Source organism: Schistocerca gregaria, chromosome 4, assembly GCF_023897955.1.
Source record: "Schistocerca gregaria isolate iqSchGreg1 chromosome 4, iqSchGreg1.2, whole genome shotgun sequence".
Classification (NCBI taxonomy): Eukaryota; Metazoa; Arthropoda; class Insecta; order Orthoptera; family Acrididae; genus Schistocerca; species Schistocerca gregaria.
This window is the reverse complement of record NC_064923.1, coordinates 573,256,621-573,283,827: the sequence shown is the minus strand read 5'-3', so window position 1 is coordinate 573,283,827 and position 27,207 is coordinate 573,256,621. Positions and strand designations below refer to the sequence as shown.

The window sequence follows — 27,207 nt, the reverse complement described above, 5'->3', positions numbered from 1 at the left end:
CTATTTTAATCTATTTGTATTGAAAGGTGGCTACACTGAGTCACAGCGCCAGAGATTGCGACAAAGAGTATTATTCAGCCGCCTCCACTGGCAGTTGCAGCTGAGAAGTTGCTGTGGGCAGCTGTAGTTCTGAGGTAGGTGTGATCAGTGCTTGTTGAGACGATGTCGATAGAGTACTAGTTGTGAGCATATCGTGTGCAGTTGTTCTGTTGGGCAAGACACCATATGTTGTTCGATTGGGGATGTTGTAATGATCAGAGTGTATTTTTTCGTCAATATATATGAAGGTAAAGAAATTTTTTTTATTTTAAATGTCCTAAATGACAATGCCTCTTAGTCACAGGTTCAGTCAACAAAGCACCTGGCTCGTGTTCTTGTATTAGACTGTAATTCTGGTTTCTATATGCAATTATAGTATTTTTGTTTTTTTTAATTACTTCAGTGTAAATGGTGTTTAAAATATCTTGTCTTATCGTGGAAGAACCGTGCCAGATGTGTATGTTGAATCATACTTCCACACACAGAACAGTTACATTTGTGCTTTGTTGTTTTGTAGCTTTTGTAGTTGCTGGGGACTTGATTAATTAATTGTGTTAACAGAAATTTCCTTTCATCCTTTGTTGTTATTCTGTGCAGTCAGATTGCGGGGTAATACTAGTCAGGGCCAACCAGTTACGAGACTTCATAATCGGACAAACAGCGACTAAAATTAAAATTATTAGCATTCTATTTAATTAAGCCCCCATGCAGTATTTTAAATGACATTATTAGCTTTTACATATGGATGCATATAATATACCTATGTTTCTCCTAATATGCCCTCTATTATATTTATCCTTTCTCTCCATTCACAATGATGTTTATTATTAATATCATAATTTGACACTTGACATTTCTATGATTATTCAGCGCACGTATGTCACATAGCAATAAAAATTCTTTTTTTTCTCTTTATACAAATGTTTTAGACACTGGACAACTGTGTACCATCCGTTAAATTAATTTACCCTCTCGGCCATCGCACTAGTTTCATTAAGCTATACAGATTATAAAATGCCGCTGACGACTTATTTTGTAGTTTGAATATGTTGCTCTTGTTTTTTTTTTCCTCTGGTCATGGGGGGTGGGGATGGGGGGGGGGGGTTGGTTGTCAACATGAATGTGCTATGGTACCACCTAGTGACCATGTGTTTGTAGCTCTCTTACTTACAGTCTGAATTCTGTCACTCTGCTCTTGTTCGTTGCCAGCCAACCATGTTGCTATGTAATGCTCTGGCTTTTATCTGAACAAGGGTAGGTACTGTTTTGCAAAATTATAAATGTTCATATTATTCACGTATAATATCGTTCCATTTCTCTACATGCGTCTTATTTGTAATTATCTGACATACCTTCTTTTTGTTACACGATAGTCCGTAAGTGCCTCCATACATTTGTACTATGTTTGTATCCGCTTTTGTATACAAATTCTGATGATTTCTAACGCCTGAACCGTAAAACTGGATTAATAAATGAAGGAAAACTAGTTACTAGTTTTCTCTGTATGATATAGCCTTCATCTATGATCAGTTCAGCAAGTGCAGACTTCGCAATCATTCAGTTCTGTTTTGATTTGTGCGAAAGTCCAGACTTTCAAACTAAAATCATTAATAGCAGCACTAAACTAGGTTTTCTCCATTTGCAATCGCAGTCGACACACTGAACATTTCAGACGGCAGTCAACAATGAACTGTACGCTGCACATAGTTGAAATTCTTTATGCGATCCTCTGAATAATCAAGCTTACCAACCGTGAAGGTACAACAAAGATGTTCCATTCTTTTATGGAAATTTACCAGACTTATCAAACCATCCTCGTACATGCATTTCTCGCGATTATTCCGATATCGTGTTTTCATACGTTTCGGATAGAGGCTAGCCAAAATGCATATTGGCCGAAACATGTTCGGTGTGAGACAGTGAGGTGACAGAAGTCATGGTATAGCGATATGTACACATACAGATGGCTGTAGTGTCTCGTGTACTACGTATAAGCGGATAGAGCACTGGCGGACCTGTCATTTGTACTCGGGCGATTCATGTGTGAAGGTTTCCGACGTGATTATGGCCGCACGACCGGAATTAACAGACTTTGACCGTAGAACGGTAGTTGGAGCTAGACGCATGGGGCATTCCCTTCAGGAAATCGTTAGCGAATTAAATATTCTGAGATTGACAGTGTTAACAGCGTGACGAGAGTACCAAATTTCAGGCATTACCTCTCACCACGGGCAACGCAGTAGCCGACGGCCTTTACTTAACAATGGAGAGGAGCGCCGTTTGCCAAGAGTTGTCAGAGCCAATTGACAAGCAACACTGTGTAAAATAACTGCAAAAATAAAATGTAGAGTGTTCGACGAACATATCTGTTAGGACAGTGCACCGAAATTTGGCTTTAATGGGTTATGGCAGCACACGACCGACGCAAGTGCGTTTCCTAAGCACGACATCGTCTCCAGCGCCTCTCCTTGGCCCATGACCGTATCGTTTGGACTCTGGACGACTGGAAAACCGTGGCCTGGTCAGTAAGTCCCGATTACAGTTGGTAATAGATGATCTTCCGGTTAGAGTGTGGCGCATACCCCACGATGCCATGGACAAAGTTGTCAACAACGTACTGTGCAAGCTGATGGTGGCTCCATAACGCTGTGGGCTGTGTTTGCGTGGAATGAACTGTGTACTCTTGTCCACCTGAACCGATCACGGTTCAGGTTCGACTACTAGGAAACCATTTGCAGCTATTCATGGAGTCCATGCTCCCGAACAACATAGGAATTTTTTATGGCTGACAATGAACCATGTCACTGGACCACAATTGTTCGCGATGTTTTGAAGAATATTCTGGACAATTCAGACGAATGATTTGGCCAGCCAGATTGGCCGACATCTCATTGAACATTAATAGGACGTAGTCGAGATGTCAGTTGGCGCAAAGAAATGTGCACCGGCAACAGCTTCGCAGTTATGGACGGTTACAGAGAGAGTTGGCTGGTGTGGTCTTCAGTCCTGAGACTGGTTTGATGCAGCTCTCCATGTTACTCTATCCTGTGCAACCTTCTTCATCTCCCAATATCTACTGCAACCTACATCCTTCTGAATCTGTTTATTGTATTCATCTCTCCGTCTCGCTCTGCGATTATTACCCTCCACGCTGCCCTCCAATACTAAATTGGTGATCCCTTGACACCTCAGAATATGCCCTACCAACCAATCCCTTCTTCTAGTCAAGTTGTGCCACAAATTTCTCTTCTCCACAATTCTATTCAATACCTCCTCATTAGTTATGTGAACTACCGATCCCACCTTCAGCATTCTACTGTAGCACCACGTTTCGAAACCTTCTATTCTCTTCTTGTCCAAACTATTTATCGTCCATGTTTCACTTCCATACATGGCTACACTCCATACAAATACTTTCAGAAACGACTTCCTGACACTTAAATCTATACTCGATGTTATCAAATTTCACTTTTTCAGAAACGCTTTCCTTGCCATTGCCAGTCTACATTTTATGTCTTCTCTACTTCGACCATCATCAGTTATTTTCCTCCCCAAATAGCAAAAATCCTTTACTGCTTTAAGTGTCTCATTTCCTAGTCTAATTCCCTCAGCATCACCCAACTTAATTCGACTACGTTCCATTATCTTCGTTTTGCTTTTGTTAATGTTCATCTTATACCCTCCTTTCAAGACACTGTCCATTCCATTCAACTGCTCTTCGAAGTCCTTTGCTGTCTCTGACAGAATTACAATGTCTTCGGCGAATCTCAAAGTTTTTATTTCTTTTCCATGGATTTTAATGCCTACTCCGAATTTTTCTTTTGTTTCCTTCACTGCTTGCTCAATATACAGTTTGAATAACATCGGGGATAGACTACAACCCTGTCTCACTCCCTTCCCAATCGCTGCTTCCCTTTCATGCCCTCCGACTCTTATAACCGCCATCTAGTTTCTGTACAAATTGTAAATGTCTTACAATGTAAAACCTGGTTGCTAAATCTCTGTCTTACCATTATATAAACTATCTGAAACCTGTCAGTATCTCGAGGCTTCTTCCATGTTTACAACCTTCTTTTATGATTCTTTATGGCTCAGTATTTCTGTAGGGGACTTCCGTGGATTTGTTGCGCCGGGCTGGGTGGCCGAGCGGCTCTAGGCGCTACAGTCTGGAACCTCGCAATTACTACGGTCGCAGGTTCGAATCCTGCCTCGGGCATGGATGTGTGTGATGTCTTTAGGTTAGTTAGGTTTAAGTAGTTCTAAGTTGTAGGGGACTGATGACGTTAGAAGTTAAGTCCCTTAGTGCTCAGAGCCATTTGAACCATTTTGGACTTGTTGATTCCGTGCCACGTGGAGCTGCTTCAGTACGTAGTACACAGTCAGAGGTGTCTGAAGAAAGAGTTATGAAAATAAAACCGAGATGTTTTTATGGAGCCAGGCCGCTGTGACAGACTTGGCTGACGCAAAGGAGGCAGCTGTGGGCACGGCGATCGTTATAGAGAAGACTGTAATACGTCTGGCAGTTGAGTTGCGTAAATTCTTGTTTTCCGAGGAAGCGGGCCGGCCGGCAGCGGCAGTGGTCTGTAGGCTGGAGAGGGGCAGAGAGGGACTGCGGCGGTGTGGCGTCACGGCCGCCGGCCGGTCGGGTCGGCAGTAGGCGACCGACCGCGCCATGTCGGCCAGCGGCGAGAGCGCCGAGCTGCCCGAGCGCCGGCCGCAGGACGACGCTAGTGACGACGACGTCGACGACGCGGCCAGCGAGAGCGCGGAGGAGGCGGAGGGGGAGTGCGAGGCAGCCGCGGCTGCGGAGGCGGTGCTCGCCGCCTGCGGGGGCGGCTTCGGCGGCGTGACGGTGAGCCGGTCGCGCGAGGTTCGAGTGGGGCCGGCCACCTTCTACAACGCGCCCATCCACATCGAGCACCTGGTGCTGGGGGACCGGCCGCAGCCGCCGGCCGCGGACGTCCTGGCGCTCGGCCTGCCAGCGCACCAGCCGCAGCCCAACAGCCCCAGTAATGTCAAGCCTCACAGTGAGTACAGACGATGCTCACGCCGCGCCCTCACCCCTAACCCTCTCCCTGTTTTCCCTACTAGTTCCTTGTCCGCCCCCGGTAGCTGAGTGGTCAGGGCGACAGAATGTCAATCCTAAGGGCCCGCGCTCGATTCCTGGCTGGGTCGGAGATTTTCTCCGCTCAGGGACTGGCTGTTGTGTTCTCCTTACCCACACCATTTGATACATTTGAAATTCCACCCACCTCTCCTTCTGAAATTAGGAAGATAATAAACTCTCTCAAGAATAAAAGTCCACATGGAATTGATGGCATTTCCAGCAGGATAATAAAAGCTTGTTCCCAAGAAATAAGTGGGATTCTTAGCCACATACGTAATAGCTCTCTGAAGCAGGGCATTTTCCCAGATAGACTGAAGAATGCCATTGTTAAACCGCTGCATAAAAAAGGGGATACGACTGATGTCAACAACTACCGCCCAGTCTCTCTTCTGACTGCCTTATCCAAAATTCTTGAAAAAGTAATGTATTGTAGAGTAGCTTCACACCTTTGTAAAAATAAGTTTTAACAAAATGTCACTTCGGTTTCCAGAAGCGTTTCTCAACGGAAAATGCTATATATATACCTTCACTGATGAAATATTAAATGCTCTGAGTAACCGGAAGTTACCCATTGGGAATTTTTGTGATCTATCAAAGGCTTTTGATTGTGTAAATCGTGTAATGCTTCTAGATAAGCTCAAGTACTGTGGTATGAATGGAACAGTGCTCGAATGGTTTAAATCATACCTAACTGGAAGAGTGCAGAAAGTCGAAATAAACAGTTCACATAATATGCAAGAAACTGGTGATTTCTCAGACTGGGGAACAATCATGAATGGGGTGCGGCAAGGTTCAGTCTTGGGTCCTCTCCTGTTCTTAATATATATTAATGCCTTGGCATTCTATATTCACGAAGATACAAAGCTGGTACTTTTTGCCGATGGTACAAGTATAGCTATCACACCCAACAGACAAGAATTAACTGGTGAAATTGTAAACGATGTTTTTCAGAAAATCATTAAGTGGTTCTCTGCAAATGGGCTCTCATTAAACTTTGACAAAACACAGTATATACAGTTCCACACAGTAAATGTAATGACGCCATTAATGAATATAGACTTCGATCAGAAATCGATAGCTAAGGTAGAATATTAAAAATTTCTAGATGTACGCACTGATGAGGGGTTGAACTGGAAAAAACACACTAAGGATCTGCTGAAACGTTTGAGTTCAGCTACTTATGCTATTAGGGTTATTCCAAAATTTGGCGATATACGACTGAGTAAAATAGCTTACCACACCTATTTTCATTCTCTGCTTTCGTATGGTATCATATTCTGGGGTAACTCATCATTGAGTAAAAGAGTGTTCATTGCAGAAAAGCATGTAATCAGAATAATTGCTGGGGCTCATCCAAGATCATCCTGCAGACACTTATTTAAAGAGCTAGAAATCTTCACTGTAGCCTCACAATGTATATATTCACTTATGAAATTTGTTATTAACAATCCGAACGAATTCAAAAGTAATAGCAGTGTATATGGCTACAACACTAGGAGAAAGGATGATCTTCACTACTCAAGGTTTAAAACTTTGTCTCAGAAGGGGGTAAATTATGCTGCCACAAAAGTCTTTGGTCACTTACCTAATAGCATCAAAAGTCTGACAGATAGCCATACAGCATTTAAAAGGAAATTAAATGAATTTCTGAATGGCAACTCCTTCTACTCATTAGATGAATTTTTGGATATAGTAAGTGGGTAATTTCCCAAACTCAAAAAAAAAGAAAAAAATTAAAAATTTTGAGTGTTATGTAATATTTTGTTTACTGTAATATCTCGTATAGACACCTTTTATTATCCTGACACGTTCCACATCGCTGCGAAGTGTCGTATTCATGATCTATGGAACAAGTACTGATCTAATCTAATCATCATTTCATCCCCATCGACGCGCAAGTCGCCGAAGTGGCGTCAAATCGAAAGACTTGCACTCGTCGACCGGTCTACCCGACGGGAGGCCCTCGTCACACCACTTCCTTTGCCACTGTCGGCCAAATTCTAGCAATCGATTCTTTCTCCCATAACCAACATTTAAATTCACTCCAGTGGCGGCTGGTGTTCATTTTCATTGGTGGGCCCAGATAAAAAGTCCTTAAGCTTTATAATAGAATTGCTATAAACTGTTTGTTATACACTGTCGGAATAAAAACGCAAAAGCAAGAAGGAGCTACGTGTCACAAACGTAAGTTGGTAGCCGTGTTTCTACATCTGAAAGATGATGTCTGCTCAGATTTCGCGCCTGTCACATAAGAGTGAAGCTAGTAGCGCCATTATGAGAATAAAAACCAGGTTTGCTGAAAATACACGCTGTGACGGTCGTGAGAGGTGGTTACCTTTTAGACTGGACGTGATGAGTCGATGTCAGCCAAGAATGTGTTTAAGGCCACTATCCGCACCTCTCTGTGTTTGAACGAGGTCGTGTAACAGGGTTACGATAAGCTGGATGATCCAGAGAACTTGGCTGGAATGTAGCCACTGTATATCATTGCTGGCAGGGTGGTCACAAGAATATGCGCGCCAGAAGACTGGTCACCAGATGGCCACTTGGCACTACGGAGTGGAAAGACCATCGTGTTTGGCGTGTGCATCTACAGCAGAATTCGAGCAGCATTTGGCACCTCAGTCATACAACGAACTGTTACAAATCGGTTATTTTAAGAATTGAGGATCTGCAACCAACCTGTCTGTGTGCCGGCCGGTGTGGCCGAACGGTTCTAGGCGCTTCAGTCTGGAACTGCGCGACCGCTACGGTAGCAGGTTCGAATCCTGCCTCGGGCATGGATGTGTGTGATATCCTTAGTTTAGTTAGGTTTAAGTAGTTCTAAGTTCTAGGGGACTGATGACATCAGATGTTAAGTCCCATAGATCTCAGAGTCATTTGAAACTGTCTGTGTACTAGACACATTGTAACTACACGTGGACTAATCGTCTAGGGTGTGATTTGGTATGGCATCAGGAGTACTGTTGTGGTTATTTCGCGGACTCTGACAGCAAATTTTCACTTCAGTCTAGTGATTCGGCTTGTTGAGCTGCTACTCATGAAAAGCATTCCAGAGGGTATTTTCCAACAGGATAACATTTATAAGTTGTCAGATGGTGCAGCAATGGTGTCATGTATATCTGGTGTCATAGCTGACATGTATCTATATTATTTAGAACAAAAACTGTTTAACAGCCAAGATCATTGCCTAGAGAAAGTTCTACACTACTAGCCATTAAAATTACTACACCGAGAAGAAATGTAGTGATAAACGGGTATTCATTGAACAAATGTATTATACTAGAACTGACATGTGATTACATTTTCACGCCATTTGGGTGCATAGATCCTGAGAAATCAGTACCCAGAACAACCACCTCTGGCCGTAATAACGGCCTTGATACGCCTGCGCATTGAATCAAACAGAGCTTGGATGGGATGTACAGATATAGCAGCCCATGCAGCTTCAACACGATACCACAGTTCATCAAGAGTAGTGACTGGCGTATTGCGACGAGCCAGTTGATCGGCCACCATTGACCAGGCGTTTTCAGTTGGTGAGAGATCTGGAGCAATCATGGGTGACCATCCTGTTTGCCTAACGCTGTTGACAAGCTGTGTGCAGTCAGCCCTTGTGAGGCAAACTGAGAAGCTACTTAATTGAGAAGTAGCGACTTCGGTCTCGTTAACTGGCATACGGCAGGAAGATCGGTGTGCTGACCACATGCCCCTCCGTATCTGCATCCAATGATGCCTGTGGGCTGAGGATGACACGGCGGCCGGTCGGGCCGAGTTTAGATTAGTTTTTTTGAAACATTCATAAACAAGTGGCATATAGTTCAATGTTGCACAGTGCTAGTACAATACTGTGGGATTAAAAAATCAGTCAACAAGAAATAAACGAGTGCAAAAGATTGCAGGTGCCAATGACTACGCTGCTTCCATGGTTGACTCAGTACTGGGCAAAGTAAAAAAAGACACGGGGACAAACCGCACGATAAAAGGTAAAAACAAATGTGTAGCTAGTATCCCATAGATCGGCACATAAATTGCAAAAACGTGCAAAAACCAGAAGGTAAAAATTGGTTTTGTACATCTAATAGACTACAAAAGAAACTAATACATAACGTAAAGTGTGATCATCAGCCACATTCAGATTGTGAAATGTTCAAAATAACATGCCAGGAATGCTCTTTGTGGTACACAGGGTAAACAGGTCGATACTCCCATACTAAGTGTACAGACTACATTAAAGTCCACATACAGGCAACAGACACACAGCGTTAGCTATAACCACCCACGTACTCACTACAGGACACCCATTTGGAAAAATAGGGAAAAAATATCAGTGTACTCCATCAAGTAAAAAAAAAGGCCATAAAATGGATTTGTTGTAAGAAGTGGAGATATATTCACATTACAAAAAAATATGAAGACAAAATAATAACTGAAAAACTGGAAGTGAATCAGGTGAATATCTTAAGATGTTTTCATAATACACTTAAAGAAATTAGTAATATATAGAAATAAGTACCTCTTTGAGGATGCGTAAGCAAATAAGGCTACAGAGTATTACGAGAACTACTATTTATACGAAAGAATAGTATATCATACTCTGTGGGCGACCTACTGGGTCACCTCTGTTGACTGTATGTAAAAATACTTTTGTAACTGTTTTGCTTTTGTACTTTTTTTCATTGTGTACTGTGCCCAGAAAATTGTGCGTGAAGTTTAATCTGTATGAGTTTCTGCACAAGTAGACCAAACCTATCAGTAGGTGTGCTTCCCAAATTTGCCATTAACTCTTTATAAAGATCGATCATTAATTAAGAACTACTTGCGTGTTTATATACTAGAAGAAATACAACAGACAATGCAGACCTCAAACGTCGAAAACATCACAAATAAATGGCGTAGCACAAGAAAAATACACTTGGAAATGGGAACCACTTCTTGAAACCCGTCGTGCAAAATATAAGTAAGAAGAAAATCATGTCTGGTAGCAGCAAAAGTTATTTCATGAAATCATTAAAAACGATTTACTGGTGTAACAGCTAGTACGTTTCCTTGAGACCGTTTTTCCTTCGACTGCTTATAGCGTCAAAAGAGACGCAGCCAACGTTTGGGGGTTCATGATAAACGGAGGCTACAGCGGGTCAAGGTCTCCTGGGCCATAAAAGAAATACAACGAGCGGGAAACTCGGGAACTCCAGCCAACCAGTAGCGGTGCCAGGGAATTCGTTACTTGACGTCACAGCAATTACCGCTACGCTGGCTGTCAGTTAGGATATTCATGTTCTGACGAAAGAGATGTGAGAATGTTGATATAATTCACGAGCTGTTTGTACTAGCGTTTTAGCGCGACTTTTATGCCCTGTGCTGAAATAAATTTAATAAAAATCAATTAACTTAGTGACAGTGGATAACCACTGTACTATAGACGTAGGCTTGGCTGAAAAAAGATTGAAGGAAGCGACAAGAAATGTACTCACGTTCGACAAGAACAGAATGAGGAAACTCTTAGTGCAGTGTTGATAAGACTGGCATTTCTAAAATTCTACGTATTTTGTACTATATTTTTATTATTATTACGCGTCGATATAATGATCAGAGCTATCATCCAGGAAACTTTATCAGAAACCGCCTCAAACGTTAAATTCATGAAGAAACTCACGCCGGAGTCCGACAGGGAGACGAGTTATCGCCACTCTTGTTCAACACCGTACTGGGAAAAAAAAATCATAGAATGGGAATAGCGTGTCAAAGACAGCCAAATTAGAAAAGAGAAATGAAATAGATTCACTGTGAAATGCCTGGCCTTTGCTGGTGACCTGGTTATATTAACAAACAGCAGAGATGAAGCCAAAATAGCGCTAGATAAATTACATGAAAACTCCTGTAAAACCGGACTCCATATTTCCTACGAAAAAAGTTTATGAACACCAAATCAACTGGAAAACTGCCAGTGAAAACACAGTATGGAAACATCTCACAGATCATACACTTCTAGTACTTTGGAGAAACCATCCAACCCACAGGACTGAACAGAATCTCCAACACAGAAAGAATATTCCAACTGCAAAAAGCGTACAAACTTACATGGAATCATATAATAAAAGAGCAATATCTTGTAATGCAAAACAACGGCCCTACAAACGGTTGTTTTACCAGAGGCCTTGTGTGGGACAGAAACCTCAATTATTGCAGTTATGACAAAAATTCATGACATAGAGAAACAAGAACAAAAAAGTCTTAGAAAACTCTACGGCGCTGTACTCCAAGACGAAACTTGGGCCATGCAACTTATAAAGGAACTCTACGAACACACAACATCACAAGCATGTTTAGGAAAAGATGCCTTCAATTCTATGGACACCTATGTAGGATGGATGAAAACAACCTCATAAGGAAAATCTTTAACATCATTATTGCAGGCAAATTAAAGACCAATTGGATGAAAGGAACGTAAGAAGATCCGCAACAATTGAAAATTTCAGAAGAAGAAATTGAGAACAGTTTACAAGTAAAATCAAAAACAAGAAACTTGGACAAGGTTCAGCCATAGAAACAACAGGAAAAAACGGACAGAGGAAAGGAAGAAAAAATACAATGAGTTAATGAAGATGTTTTGAGAAGAAAATGGAGTGAAGCTGTGATTGATTGTCAAGTTCACACTCTCTCCTAAAGGGGAATAACTGAGAATAATAATAATAAAAATAATAATTTATTATTATTATTATCATTATTATTATTACATATAACCCATGTACGTTTCAAATTGGTATGTTCACTCATTAAGAGTGTTTGATTTGCTATAAGACAAGGCCTGAAGGCCCTAATTTTGCCACGTGGAATAAATGCATAAACTCACTTTCCTATGTGTACCCTCTCAAATTAAAAGGAATAGTAAGGTTGGTTTTTGGGTCCATTTTGTAATAGCGATTAGACACTAGGTAAACGAGCGTACGTGTCATAAAAAGTCAGCGTACATGTCCTCTCCGCTACACATTAGTGTAAAAGACACAGCGTAACCTACACTGCCCTTGGTGTGCTACTGTGAAAATACGCCTATACTCTTCAGCAACACCAGTTACGTAAATAATCAATTCTCCGCCGATGGTGTGAATCATCAAAATGCCTAGTGAGAAAATAATCAAGTGACTGTTGCAGGAACGGTTTTATTTGTATGGGTCACAGAGACTGGAAAAAGACACAGACCATTTCAGTTTTCAAGACAGTTCCGGGGTAAGATGCTCCTAATTATAGGCCTCTGTCGCTGACACCAGTCTGTTTTAGAATTCCGCAAAATGTTTTCCGCTCACTTACTACGAAGCATGTGGAGAACGAACGTCTCCTCTATAAGAACCGACAAGGATTCCGAGAACAGTGAACTTCCAAATTCAACACGCTCTGTTCGTCTATGATAGAACCTCGGACAGATGCTGTGTTTCTCGACGTAAGTGTTCATCTGTAAAAGTCGGTCGAATATGGCGTGACTCGTATCGCGCGTCGCTCACATCTCGTGAGAGTTATCGATACATTTAATCTTCCGGCAGCGCGCAAGCTCGATAAGTCTAGTAAATTTCCTTTAAGAGATGGAAAATTTTTGTTGCGCCTTTATCGTTGGTAAGCGTGATTATTATAAGGATCGCATAAATAAATTTAACGATGTATAGTCTACAGTTCATTGTTGACAGCCGTTTGAATTACTCAGTGTGTTGACGGCGATTGAAAATGCAGAAAACCAAGTTTCGTGCAGTTATTAAACACTTTTATTTGAAAGGTTGGACTGCCGCACAAATCCAAACCGAATTGGATGAAGTTCACGCGGACTCTGCAGCGGACTGACGGCCGTTTTCTTTTGGATTAATGAGTTTGAACGTGGTCGGGCAAGCATCGAAGACGAAGCGCATTGCGGTCGTTCACTTGAGGTCACGTCAAAGGAAACCATGGGCAAATTCCTTGATGTGGTAATACAAGATCTGTGAATAAATTCTAGTGACATTCCTGTGATCGTATGCTTCGCAACTGAGGGTGTACACGATATCCTGCATGGAGAACTGGATAAAAATGCTGTGTGTGAGGTGGGCGCTATGATTGCTCAAAGTCAACCAAAAGCACAACGCTCCTAACATTTCAACACAACGTCTGGCGATGTTTTTGCAATCCGCAAGACTTTTTCCGCCGATTTGTGACTGTTGATTAAAGCTGTATCCATCATAATGCACCAGAGTTAAAACGGCAGTGAAAACAGTGGACAGAGGCTAGAGAAAGCTCACTGAAGAAGGGAGCTAACGCTTAGTCGGCTGGTAAGGCGATAGCAACTGATTTTTGGAATTCCCTAGGAAGAATCCTCGTATATTATTTGGGGAAAGGCAGAATCATAACAGGACCCTATTATGCTTTATCGGTGCTTCGTTTGCAACTTGCTTTGGCTGAAAAAAAACCAAGGTTGCAACGCAGAAAATTGCTCTTTCACCACGACAATGCACAACACCATCAGCGGTAACAATGGCCAAAGTACACGAACTGGGTTTCGAATTTGTTCCTCATCCCCCCCCCCCCCCCCAGTTCACCACAAGTAGCCCCAGGTGACTTATTCATATTCCTTAACTCCTTAACTTGAGCTGGCCGGTGTGACCGTGCGGTTCTACGCCCTTCAGTCTGGAACCGCGTGACCGCTACGGTCGCAGGTTCGAATCGTGCCTCGGGCACGGATGTGTGTGGTGTCCTTAGGTTAGTTAGGTTTAAGCAGTTCTAAGTTCTAGGGGACTGACGAACACAGATGTTAAGTCCCATAGTGCTCAGAGCCAGAGCCTTAACTTGAAACTTCGGTTTGCTGTGAAGAAATTCTTATCAAATGAGGAAGCAATAGTTGCAGTCAGCGAGTATTGTGTAGTTTGACAGAAACATTTTTCCGCTGTGACGAAGAAGCTGGAGAATGCTACCCAAGTGAATATCTCTCAAAGGAGACTCTGTCAATAAGTAGTGTGAGTTGTTTGTGACACAAACATTTTTCTCACTTTTTTACCAGACTCATCAAGCCACCCTCGTACATCGATATAGCACGACGCTACAAATCTAAGCAACAAGTCAGTGTTTCTTATAACCACTAGCAAGTAAACCAGTTCCTATAAAGGACGATTCAGCAGTTGATCTTTCACAGCACCGCTGAAGAATACACAGCGTTCCACACATTATGTATTTCACTTGTTTCAACTTCTACATACTGCAAATAGATGTATTAATATTTCATTCAGTTCGTAGACGTCTGGAGGAGCCACTGACACGCTCAATATTTATTGCACAAGAATATTGTGTCAATATAATACGTGAAAGAAGGAGGCCAAGGACGACACTATATTACTGCACAGCATTTATGCCCAAGATGTATCAGTTAGAATTCCGTGTTCGTAGCGAACACGACGGCGCTCTGCGCTGTGGTACTTGTAGCTATTGCAATTGGGTTGTTTGCCTTGCAGAACAAAAATAGAAATTTTGCAGAATAGACGAAATAAGTCTGAAAAGCTTCTAATAAACATTTCAGTGAGCCAGAGGCTCATTCACTGCATCGTAGATTCGTAAACCACAACAACTAATTACAAACTAAACCAGTTAACTGTGTAATTTATCGTGTACATGTGCTGTTTTCTGTATCTTTATCTACTGTAACAACTACTGCCAACGAAATAAAACAATTATTTATTGGCTAGTGATTGAAAGCTAACATGCTCGTGTATGTGCTCTGACAACTCTTGCAAGAAACAGGGAAACCTAAGCTGACTGGACAACTGACCTGATCTTGTGTATCATTTCCGAGAACTGCTACAAGTAAAATAAACACTTCTGCTAACTGACACGACATCATGATCTGTTTCCTCCGCTGTTGTGGACAACGAGGTATCTGGCGTTACCTTTTCAGTCAGTAGTTTCATTTCTCGAAGTACGGCATGGTGCTTTAATAGGCCTGCATGCCCTCAGCACATTCCCTGATCTTTCATCATTTATGTTTTTCATTTATTTGTAGAAATTCATCCGGAGTGAATTGAATTTCTCTCGGTCTCGCCAGGAACTGCAGTTCATTGCGCAATGCTGCCCTTGTACGGTACAATAGATTACACGGTATGTTGAGTAACCCTCATTATGTTCAAAACTCTGCACTCACCTTCAATAAATTGCGCAAACCATCAGTACCGCTGTCAGACGGTGTACATTACTGTGCAATACCCAGAATTGCGCAGTAAATATTGAACATCTGAGGGCTACATCGTAAACTACGTACATAACAGCGATTATCCCTAGCTAATGACGATTTAAATAAATGAAATAATGGATATCGCCAAGATCGTCGTGTGGTTGTTCATGGATGCTGAAGCTATTGTCTAAAGGACAGTTGTAAAGCCAGACAATTAAAGAGAAATACAGGAAGAGATGCACAGGAAAACTGCTTCGTGCAGGGACTACCAGTTAACTCTCGCCGTAAATAAACGTAGCGTTCTGTGAATAAATAGTCAGGGGATCCATTAATATTCAGTTACGCTGTTTGTGATAAATCACCGGAAGCAGTAATAATAGTAGTACATCTACGATTCCGGAGTGTTCTAAAGAGGAACGACTACACAAAACCAGTAGAACAAAAAGCAAACGTCAGGTCGAGATACGTTCTGAGGCTGTAATTCATCAACTAAATAAGTGACTTAGTAACACTCGTTCGACCGAATCAAGGGCATTGCTTGTTAATCTACGGCCCTCATCAGGTAGGGCTGACAGACAAGCTACAGAAGATCTAAATAACAGGTTCTTTCAGCAAACGCGAGAGCATCGCATAGAGGCTCAACAAACTCCAATGTAAGACACTAAAAAAGAGAGGCGTTGTGCATCACGGAGAGGTCTGTTGGAGTGCCTAGCTCGTACGTTCCAAGAAGAGACAGGCAACGTTTCACTTTCTCCCGCATACGTCTGACAAAATAACGACTGCTGATAAATTAGAGTAATTAAAAGCTCGTGCAGAATGAAATGATCGTATGGCATTGTTGGTCGGGAGGCCCCATTCGGGGTAGTTAGGCCGCCGTATTGCAAGTACTTTTCAGGTGACGCCACATCGGCGGCTTGCGAGTCAATGATGATGAAAGACACACAACACCCAGTCCTCTGCCGGAAATCGAACACGGGCCCCCTGCGTGGTAGGCGGTAACGCTACGGCTACGCTAATCTCACCGATAGTAGTTCTTCGCACTTTGCGTTCACGTCTGGAACATTGGGGAGGTCCCACAAGTACACTACGGAAGACTCCGGAAGCTGACCTACGGGATGTACAGAGTCTAAACGATAATACTTTTACAGCATGGGTCGGCAAGTAATTTTAGATGGGGTCCGGATACTTTTGAAAATTTTTAACGAAGTCCAGAAGAAAAACTTCATATTCCTTGCTAAGTTTTTGTTTTAATTTTCACTCACAAAATGATAGGCATATTTGTATTAAGAAAAAACCAGAAAAAATGTATATAAAGTGTTATTTTTTATTTTAATTTTCGCTCACAATAAATGAGATACAATAAATAGGCATATTTGTATCAAAAAATCAATGGGAGAAATTACATTTGCGTCCTTGAGCCAGTTTCTTAAACTTAGGTTCACGTGGACAGCAATTGTTGCGCATAGTATCTACCAAATTGGCATCCGTTGAGCTTGAGGACTACCTATTCTTCAAAAAATTCATTTTTGAAAATGAAATATCAGAAATATATGTGGAGCCAAACATAGTGGCCAGATATATGGCCAATATTTTGTAATTTTCATATTTTTCTGGGACATGTTTACTTCAAAATTCTTCAGCAGATGCAGTTTTATACGTCTGCAAGGCAATGTCTTCCTACAAGTCTATTATGTCCATTTGGAGTAAAGGCTTTGAAAGCAGAACAGCTTCGCAGCCACATCCGTCCATTCTGCTGTTGGAGAAACTTCAAAAGGCGATTTTAAGAATCGCGGCAGCTTTCCCATCTCTGAAAAGTCTTGGAATATTGCTGCAAATTCGTTCTTAAGATCTGACATAAAATTTGAGAATACTGAAATGTCTGTTTCAGAATTATTTTTTTATCCGAAAACTGTTAGAAAGTGAAAAAATCCAGCTCGTGAGGGAAAGAAGACACACTTTGTATCAGATCGTGTTTTAACGCTTTTAAACCGGATAACTTTACATCTACATCTACATCCATACTCCGCAAGCCACCTGACGGTGTGTGGCGGAGGGTACCCTGAGAACCTCTATCGGTTACCTTTGGTAGACGGAGTGCCCCAAAGCGTGATCCCATATAGCATTAAGAAAGAAAGTAAGTAAAATATGCCATCTTTTTATTTTTAGGTAACCTGTGTCCGACGACCTTCTCATTTCAAACAAAGGTTTATGTAGGCGGTCCAGAAGTTGTGCTATATGCTTCTCGCAACTGTATCTATCAACGAGATGAATTCCCAGAAATGTAAATACTGCCAGTCTCTCCTGTCTCCACGTCCACATATTTTATAAATACAAAGGAAACACCAGGTAGGAATATCAACAATGTAGGAAAAGACAGATTGCTACTTACCGTAAAAAAGGCACGTTCAGTTGCAGATGTGAGTGTCTTAATTGTGTCTGTCTGCAACTTGATGTATCTTCTTTACGGTAAGAAGCAATCTGTCTTTTCCTACATTGTCGATATTTTAGAAATACGTTGAACAGAAAATTTTTGCTTGTTCTTTACAGCACATTTAGTTTCCTCGAAGTTTTATGATAGCGAATAAGTAGAAACCGTTTATTTAATGTCCATGAATATTTCATTATCATCTCTTTATAAAAACTGATTAACTTCCTATTTATTGCTTTGTTTTTATCCTCTGCAAATTTAACGTCTCGTAATGTCGTCCTTTAACAGTCTTTTATATATAAAAGTGGAATGCACATATGTAGTGCGCTTAATTCACAACGTCCTTATTGATCCTAACCGTACTGGTTCAGGCTGTAGAAAATGTTGGTGTTGGATATCAAAATAAGAGGAGTCATCTTGAACTCAAGTGTGTCACATGAAGAAATCGAGTGCAGAGCTGAAACTGTAGCACGCATCACACAGATTGTAATCGCTTGGTTTTCCAAGGTTAACTGCTTTAACCTCAGCGGCCGTGCAGCCACGTCGTCTTCCAAGATTTCTTGGCAAGAGTCTCGTAGAGTCAGCTCCTAAGAATCAAGCAGAACATTCCTTTTGCCTGTCGGTCTTTCCTTGCATTTCCCCTTGCATGTCTGGAGAATTTGGTGGCCAGCGGAAATGTTTAAACTCAGAAGAGTGTTCCTGGAGCTACTCCGTAGTAATTATGGACGTATGGGGTGTCACATTGCCGTGCTGGAATTGCCCCAGCCCGTCGGAATGCACAATGGACATGAATGCAGGTGATCAGACAGGATGCTTACGTACGGGTCACCTGTCAGAGTCGTATCCTAGACGTAACAGGGGTCCCATATCGCTCCAGCTGCACACGCCCCACACAATTACAGAGGCTCCACCATCTTGAACAGTCCCCTGATGACATGCAGCGTCCATGGATTCATGAGGTTGTCTCCATCCCTGTACACGTCCATCCGCTCGATACAATTTGAAACGAGACCCGTCCGACCGGAAAACATGTTTCCAGTCGTCAACGGTCCAATGTCGGTGTTGATGGGCTCAGGCGAGGCGTAAAGCTTTGTGTCGTGCAGTCATCAAGGGTACACGAGTGGGCCTTCGGCTCCTAAAGTCCATATCGGTGAGTTTTCGTTGAATGGTTCGCGCGCAGACACGTGTTGACGACCGAGCATTGAAATCTGCAGAAATTTACGGAAGGGTTGCACTTCTGTCACGTTGAACGATTCCCTTAAGTCGTCGTTGGTCCCGCTTTTGCAGTATCTTTTTCCGGCCGTAGCGATGTCGGAGATTTGATATTTTACCGGATTCCTGGTACACTGATGAAACGATCGTACGTGAAAATCCCCTCTTCATCGCTACGTTGGGGATGCTGTGTCCCATCGCTCGTGCGCCGACTACAACTGACCCAGACACTTGTCTTATATAGGCGTTGCCGATCGCTGCGCCGTATTCTGCCTGTTTGTATATCTCAGTATTTCAATACGCGGGCCTATTCCAGTTTCTTTGGCGCTTCAGTGTATTATGAAAAGATTATCACTGGATGTACCCGGAGGGGACATAACAAAACAAGAAGCTTCTGCGGTTCAGCTTCGGCAGTGAAGGAGCACTTGCTCGCAGATGACAGCAATTTTAGCTATCTACAAGGTGATCAAAATTTCTGACAGAACGATTCCAAAAGCTCCATGTTAAAAACTAAGAAACACTATTCCGATGGAAAAATTCCATTCGATTAAAATTAATAACAGTAGCGTGATATTAGAACGGATCACTCCAAACATCTTGATAGTAGCGTCGTGTACAAGAATGACCTAGACATTGACGATAACGTTGCCATTTTTCTGAAATGTCTAGAGCAATATGTAGTACACTACATAGGAAATGAGGACATCAGAAAATAACTGGATATGTACATATGTTGGAGCCAAAATTCATGAATATAGAAATACATGGATTAAACATGTTCTGAGAACGGATGAAATTCGTATGCTAGAATCAGCTCTAAGTTACATCTCCAAAAGGAAACAAAGGTTGGAACTTTCCAGGAGGACGTGCACTGTTAAACTGAGACTAGCCACATGACCGGAGATGATGATGATGGTAATAATATCTTACCAACGATTATTGTTTAACTGAAAGTTTTGCGAGCCTCCAGGCGATCGATAAATCTTTGATTTTCGTGGATATGTTAAAGTTTTTCAGCTCCCTGACTCTTCTAGAAGTGCAGCTTCCTCTTCAGGTTTTGAGGTCAATGTGGCCATCGAATAAATTAAAGGGAAGCTTTGTCAAATATGTTTTTTGTCCATTACTTGCAGAAAAACGCACAATATCGCTGGACTAGTACTCTACGCACCTTGTACTTGGCACTTTGCGCATTGGTTGCTGGAAGGTGAGGATGAGGTAGAATGTCTTGGATATTCGCACAACAAACGTGGGATCCAGACCAGCGCGAGCTGCAATATCTTCTTCTTCTTTAACGCTCAACCCTGGGGTTGATTTACAACACTACACCATTCCCCTCATCTGTCTGCCTTCCTCTTTACTTCCACACATGTAGCGCATTCCACATCAGTCATAATCTGCTGCATGTATGCCATCGTTGATCGTATCCGGCGATTCCTTATCTCAATAGCTCCTTCTGCTATTGTTGCCAACGATTCTGTCTCAACATGTGTCCTACGAGTTTGTCTCTTCCTGTTTGTGCGTGCCTCCACAGAGATCTGGTTTCCTGCAATCTTCTCAGCACCTGTTCATTGGTAACTGTCGCCCCAGCCGATTTTGATAATACTTCTTTTGCACCAAACCTCCAGGGCTTCTAGCCGTCTTCTGTTTTGCTTTCCTATTGTACAAGTTTCACATCTAATTAGGGCTTCACTCCAATCAAATATTTGCATAATCCGTTTCCATATTTCCAGACTGATATTCTTACTGGTGAGCAAGTTATTTTTCAAATTAAATGCAATTATCGCCTTCTGTATTCTGCTCATAATTTCTTTCAGGCTTCCTCTGTCTCTTGTCATCCTGCTTCCTAAATAAGTAAATTCCGCTGTCACTTCTAGCACATCTCTTCCAACTCTCATTCTTAAAGCATCATATTCTTCTTCAGTACTGCATGCCATCACTTTAGAGTTTCGCTTGTTTCTTCCCGTACAGTACTAATTATAGAAAAATCCTTTCCATTGTGCAGAGAATCTTCTCTAGTTCTTCCTTCGTCTCCGTGACCACACCACATTCATACGCTTAACTCACCACGCCTGTCTTCTGCTAATTAATTTCGATATCCACCTCAGTAGTTTCGAGAACTTGCTTTAAAACTTCTAGGGTGTATATGTACTGTGTATAAGCGGAGAGAGAGAGAGAGAGCACATTCATCTACATCTACACCTACCTACAAGGTTACTCTGTCATTCACAATAAAGTACCTGGCAGAGTTTCATCGACCCATCTTCAAGCTATTTCTCTACCGTTCCACTCTCGAACGGCGTGTGGGAAAAACGAACACTGATATCTTTTCTTGCGAGCTTTGATTTCTCTTATTTCGTTATGATGAACATTTCTCCCTCCTTTGGTGCGCGCCACACAGAGTAGAAAATTGGTGATTGAAATTTCATGAGAGGATCCTGTAGCAAAGGAGAATGCCTTTAGTTAAATGATTCGCACCCAAATTCGTGTATCATATCTATGGCAATCTCGCTCCACTATTTCTCGATAATACAAAACGAGCTGCCCTTCTTTGAACTTTTTCAGTGTCCTCCGTCAATGCTATCTGATGCGCATCCCACATCGCACTGTAATACTCCAGAGGAGGGCGGACAAGCGTGGGCTAGGCAATCTCTTTAGCAGACCTGCTGCATTTTATAGTATTCTGCCAATAGATAGCAGTATTCGGTCTGCTTTTCCCACAACATTACCCACGACTCTATTTGACATCTCCTGCCGATAGCACTCATTACTTCGTGAGGAGATGGAGTTAGTTTTGTTTCCGAGGAACGATGTTTTCTGAATCCGTATTGGTTATTTCTCAAATAAATTGTTTTCTTACAGATAATTCATAATGTTCGAACACAGCGTATGTTACAAAAGCCTACTGCAGATCGACGTCAGTGATATGTTTATGTACTTTAGCAAATTACTGCTACTTCCATACCTGGGTGTTGATGTGACTTGTGCAAATTTCCAGTCTTTAGGCATGCTCTTTCGACGAGCAAGCTGGTGTATATGATTGCTAAGTAAGGAACTATTGTATCAGCATACACTGAAAGGAACGTAACTGCTATATAGTCAGAGCCTTGCCTTGCCTTGCCTTTATTAAGTGTTTTAAGCTGCTTCGCTACACCGAGGACATCTACATCTAAGTTATTCATGTTGGTAGTTGGAAATTGGAAATTTGTGGTAAGATCTTATGGGGCCAAACTGCTGAGGTCATCGGTCCCTAAGCTTACACACTACTTGATCTAACTTAAACTAACTTACGCTAAGGCCAACACATACACCCATGACCGAGGTAGGTTTGAACCTCCGACGGGGGTAGCCGCGCGAACCGTGACAAGACGCCCAAGACCGCACGGTTATCCAGCGCGGCGTTGGTAGCTGTTCTTGAATAGAGTTCTGGGGCATATACTTCGCCACATTCTCGTCTCATACCTTTTCTAATTTTTGCTTCCATTTCTCGATGAAAATTCTTAATCACAGTCAATTCTTTCTTATAAAAGCCAAGTATCATCTGCTGTCCCCGCATTGTAGACCAGCTTCCTTTAGTGTTCTGAGCCTCTCTTCCAGATAACATTTTTTTCACTGTCCTTTTCAAGCCTATGAGACAATATAAATTGGTTCGTTTTTTGTGCTATATTCGCCTGTCTTGTTCCTAATCCACTCCTGCCCCCAAACCGATCTTCAGTCAGCACATTGCCTACTTTCTGTTCCATTCTCCTCATAATTATGATTCTAGTAATTCTGAGGCTGCAGCATCGTAGAGTATGTAAGATCTCGAAAGGCCACTATCCTGCCACTCTGGAATTCTGGCTCGCCCAGATAGACGTGTACACGAAGCCAACATGATCTCCTCACGAACAACCTACATTCATATATGATTTCTGAACGATAAACGCGCTGCGTGATGTTTCCATATACACACAGAAGATAGATGGCGACAGTATTCCCTGCGTTGTGCGGATGCGCTTAAAAGGTTATCATTTGTATTTCCGAACATGTAGTACGCTCCGTGATAATTTGACGTTTGTTGCACACTGGCTTTATAGTGTCGCAACTTTAATGGCCGGTAGTGCAATTTGCGGACAACGATTCGCGAGCCTTGTAGAAAAGCCAGAGTGTGGAGGAACTACGATTTTTCGCAGTGCCAGGTGTCTCATTTCGCTTCCGGAAGGCATCTTCCTGGAGAAGGCAGATGACCTCTCCGTGGAAAGCCTCGATGCTATGCCACCACGTGGAAACTTGAAACGCCTTTTAAGACCGCGCCAAGTCAGGCAGTCTTTTGTGTTCGAGTTAAAAGATTAGTAAATGGTGGCAGGAATTTTTGGGTGTAGGTCACGAGAAAGAAATGCCCAAAGAGTAGGTGGTATTGTGTCAGCCACCGCAAGAAAAGTCGGCATACAATCACTACGTAAAGCCGGCACAACAGGTTCTTTGTAATGAGGAGACAAGCTGCAATCAAATACTAACATGATAAACAAAACAAAATAAAAGAAGGCAAAGTAAACCATCATTATCTACAAACTTCAGTTAGTTGTTCCAACGCTGATTTTCCACTGACATGCGCAGTTTTAACGGAAAACTGTCGTTTTCATCTGTCTCATATCTGCAAACCACAGTTTTCTGTAGGACGTTTTTATGCTATTCACTGCAGCTATACGGAGTTTTCTTGTGTTATGTTCATTTCTGGTCTGTCAACTTTTGTTATCTCTCTAATTATGCTCAGGAACCTCATTTCCGATGCTTACATACGTTGCTTTTTTCCTTTCGTGATTGTCGAGGTCTAATTTCCCTACGTCATTGTCTGTGTCTTGTATTGTAGAATGGCACGATTGTTTCAATACCTACCTTATTTATATCTTAGTTACAAAATCTCTAATGGTTGTGCTTCATACTTGTTGATATCTTTCTTCGTTTTTATCTAAGCTAACATCAGAACCCACGTAGGTAAAATGTATGACTAATTCCAAAGATTTATTCTGCAGTATGACTTTTTACCGAATTATTTCGTCCTCATGCAATGCCGTTACTTTTGTTTAGGTAGGAGAGGTGTCGCGGTCACATTCTTCACCAAAAACAAAAAACATGTACAATTACTACTGAGTCCCATCTACGGTTCACCTAGATGGACTATCAAGTTATCGGCATGGAGGACAGCGTTTAAAATGTCCAAATACGTACGAAAACGTATTCCTTAAAACTTAACTTATTTTACATAAGTCATTATATTAATTGCAGGTCTTGCGTACAAACATGGTCATATGTGTGGAAATAACGTTATCCACTTACTTTATTAAAGTTAGAAAGAGTAGAAAAGCTAGAGAGTTACAGATCGGACAAGTCTGGCCTTGTGCTTCGGACTGAAGACATGTTGTCTCTTGTGTAGCTCTGTTGTCTTTTTATAGTTTTGATGAAGCAAATGAATAACTTTGATTTGAATGCAAATGATAAGATCTGGAAGCATGACCCCTACTAAATTTCGTTCTTAATACTTCAGAATATTCTGCTTCTTGACGGAAACAGGAAGTCTATTGTGCCAGATCATCATTATTGATAAGTATTTAAACGCTGCACTTCATTATCACCTCAAAACAATTTCACTAATATTTTGTACATCTAGATGGTCAGTGCCGTTACCATCGGCTTCCAGACTGCTCCAGTTTTACAACTAAAGATACTATTGTTATAACTAGCTAAGTACCCGATATTGCCCGGGTATGTAACTATTACAATCTTCTATATCTCTATCTCCTCCTTCACCCCCTCTCTGTTCTCCTCCTACTTCACCCCTCTCTGTCGTTTTCCTCCTTCACGCTCTCTCTGTCCATCTCTTCCTCTCCCCTCTCTCTCTGTCCATTTCCCCCTCCACTATCTCTGTCCATCTCCTCCACCTCTTCCTTCTTTCCCCTCACTGTCTGACCATCTCCACCTCCTTCCTTTTCTCTTCGCGTTATCACGCTCAACCCAATGGGTTTTTGGTTCTTAGCCCGACAGTATTTCTTTCCAGATTGTAACTGATACATGTATCAAATTTGGTTAAAATCTTTCCAGGAGTTTAGGATCTGCGTTTTACTGACAGCTTTACGCACAAGTCAGATCTATTTCACAAACATTTAACGTGCTTTACTCTTGTTTGTACACATATTTTATATGTATCTCTAGCGAATTTCGCTCTGCAGTTTCATTTGCACGCATCTCAATGTCTATGACGTCGTATCTACTGAACTATGTATTGTACAATGGTATAATTTTGCAGGTACATCCAGTGCTGTATGCAGCTACTGTCTGCGAAATGATTAATAAAATTCTTTTCCGGGCTATTATGCCGTGGTCTGATGGCTTTCGCATTGTAACCCAACGTTTCGTCCCCATCTGCGGAGGACATCTTCAAGGGGGTTCGTGGCTTCTGTTAACTTCCGGAAGTTAACAGAAGCCACGAACCCCCTTGAAGATGTCCTCCGCAGATGGGGACGAAACGTTGGGTTACAATGCGAAATCCATCAGACCACGGCATAATAGCCCGGAAAAGAATTTTATTAATCATGACAGTTCCGGCCGTGAAAGTTTACATTTTATGTCTGCGAAATGTGTTGTGAATACCGTAGTGAACAAGTAATTAATAAAACGTCTTGCATGACGCGGCAGTTTCTCACGGATGTCATATCTCCTGAACCATGTGCCGCACAATGAAATATTTTTGTAGGTACATTCACTGTCTGCAAAAAGTGTTGCTAATACGGTTGGTAGCAACAGAATAATTAATTTAAAAGTCTTGCCTGATATGGCAGTTTTTCATGCATCTCATTGTTTATGACGTCATGTCTGTTGCACTGTACGTCGTGCAACGATTTAATTTTTCTGGTACATTCAGCGCTGTACGTGAATACTGAGTGCAAAATTTGCCATGAATACAGCTAGTAGTAAACAAGTAGTGAATTAATACGTAATGCGTAATGTTTTACAGTACTTACAGCGCAACTGTAGTGAGCGATAAACTTTTCCTTTCATCATTTAGTGGAGATCGTTTGCGAGAAAAAGTTTTGTAAATGTTTGAAATTATGTGTAAAGTTCGAGAATGAGATTTTCACTCTGCAGCGGAGTGTGCGCTGATATGAAACTTCCTGGCGGATTAAAACTGTGTGCCGGACCGAGACTTAAACTCGGGACCTTTGCCTTTCGCGGGAAAGTGCTCTACCATTTGAGCTACCCTAGCACGACTCACGCCCCCTCCTTACAGCTTTACTTCTGCCAGTACCTCGTCTCCTTTCTTCCATACTTTACAGAAGCTCTCCTGCGAACCTTGCGGAACTAGCACTCCTGAAAGAAAGGACTCAGATGGTAGACCACCTGCCCGAGAAAGGCAAGGGTCCCGAGTTCGAGTCTCGGTCCCGCACACACTTTTAATCTGCCAGGAAGTTTCATATTAGCGCACAAACCGCTGCAGAGTGAAAATCTCATTCTGGAAACATCCCCTAGGCTGTGGCTAAGCCATGTCTCCGCAATATCCTTTCTTTCAGGAGTGCTAGTGCTGCAAGGTTCGCAGGAGAGATTCTGTAAAGTTTGGAAGGTAGGAGACGAGGTACTGGCAGAAGTAAAGCTGTAAGGACGGGGCGTGAGTCGTGCTTGGGTAACTCAGATGGCAGAGCACTTGCCCACGAAAGGTAAAGGTCCCGAGTTCGAGTCTCGGTCCGGCACACAGATTTAATCTGCCAGGAAGCTTCTTGTGTAAAGTTTCTTTCAAGTGCTCTCATTCTCAAATACTGTATGACTAAGGCATGAATATTCGAGCGCCGTGGGCTGCACTACTTTTTCACCCCCAGCCCCATCCATTTCATATGTAGGTATTTCTTTGTCCCTGAGCGACGATTTCCAGACTGTATGTGATATGTGAGCCACATCTGGTTGAAGTCGGTCGAGTAGTTTAGGAGGAGGTGTGATAGATACATACATATACATGTACAATGAGGTGACAGAGGTCATGGTATACCTCCTATTATCGTGTCGGACCTCCTTTTTCCCGACGTAGTGCAACAACTCGACGTGGCGTGGACTCAGCAATTCGTTGGAAGTGTCCTGAAGAAATACTGAGCAATGCCGACTCTACGGACGTCCATAGTTGCGAAAGTGTTGTCGGTGCACGATCGTGTGCAGGAACTCACATCTCGACTATATCCGATAAATGTTCGATGGATGGCCAAATCATTCACTCGAACTGTCCAG

The 27,207-nt window shown here is 42.2% G+C and overlaps 1 protein-coding gene across 1 annotated transcript in view; it reads left to right on the top strand.

Moving 5' to 3' along the window:
* Positions 1 to 4,534: 4,534 nt before the first annotated feature.
* Positions 4,535 to 27,207, top strand: part of LOC126267163 (peptidoglycan-recognition protein SA-like) — a 193,785-nt gene continuing 171,112 nt past the window's right edge. Inside the window, exon 1 of the mRNA XM_049972117.1 lies at positions 4,535 to 5,066. Within this exon, the coding sequence (XP_049828074.1) occupies positions 4,712 to 5,066 (355 nt within the window). The 5' untranslated portion in view covers positions 4,535 to 4,711. The remainder of the gene's footprint in view (positions 5,067 to 27,207) is intronic.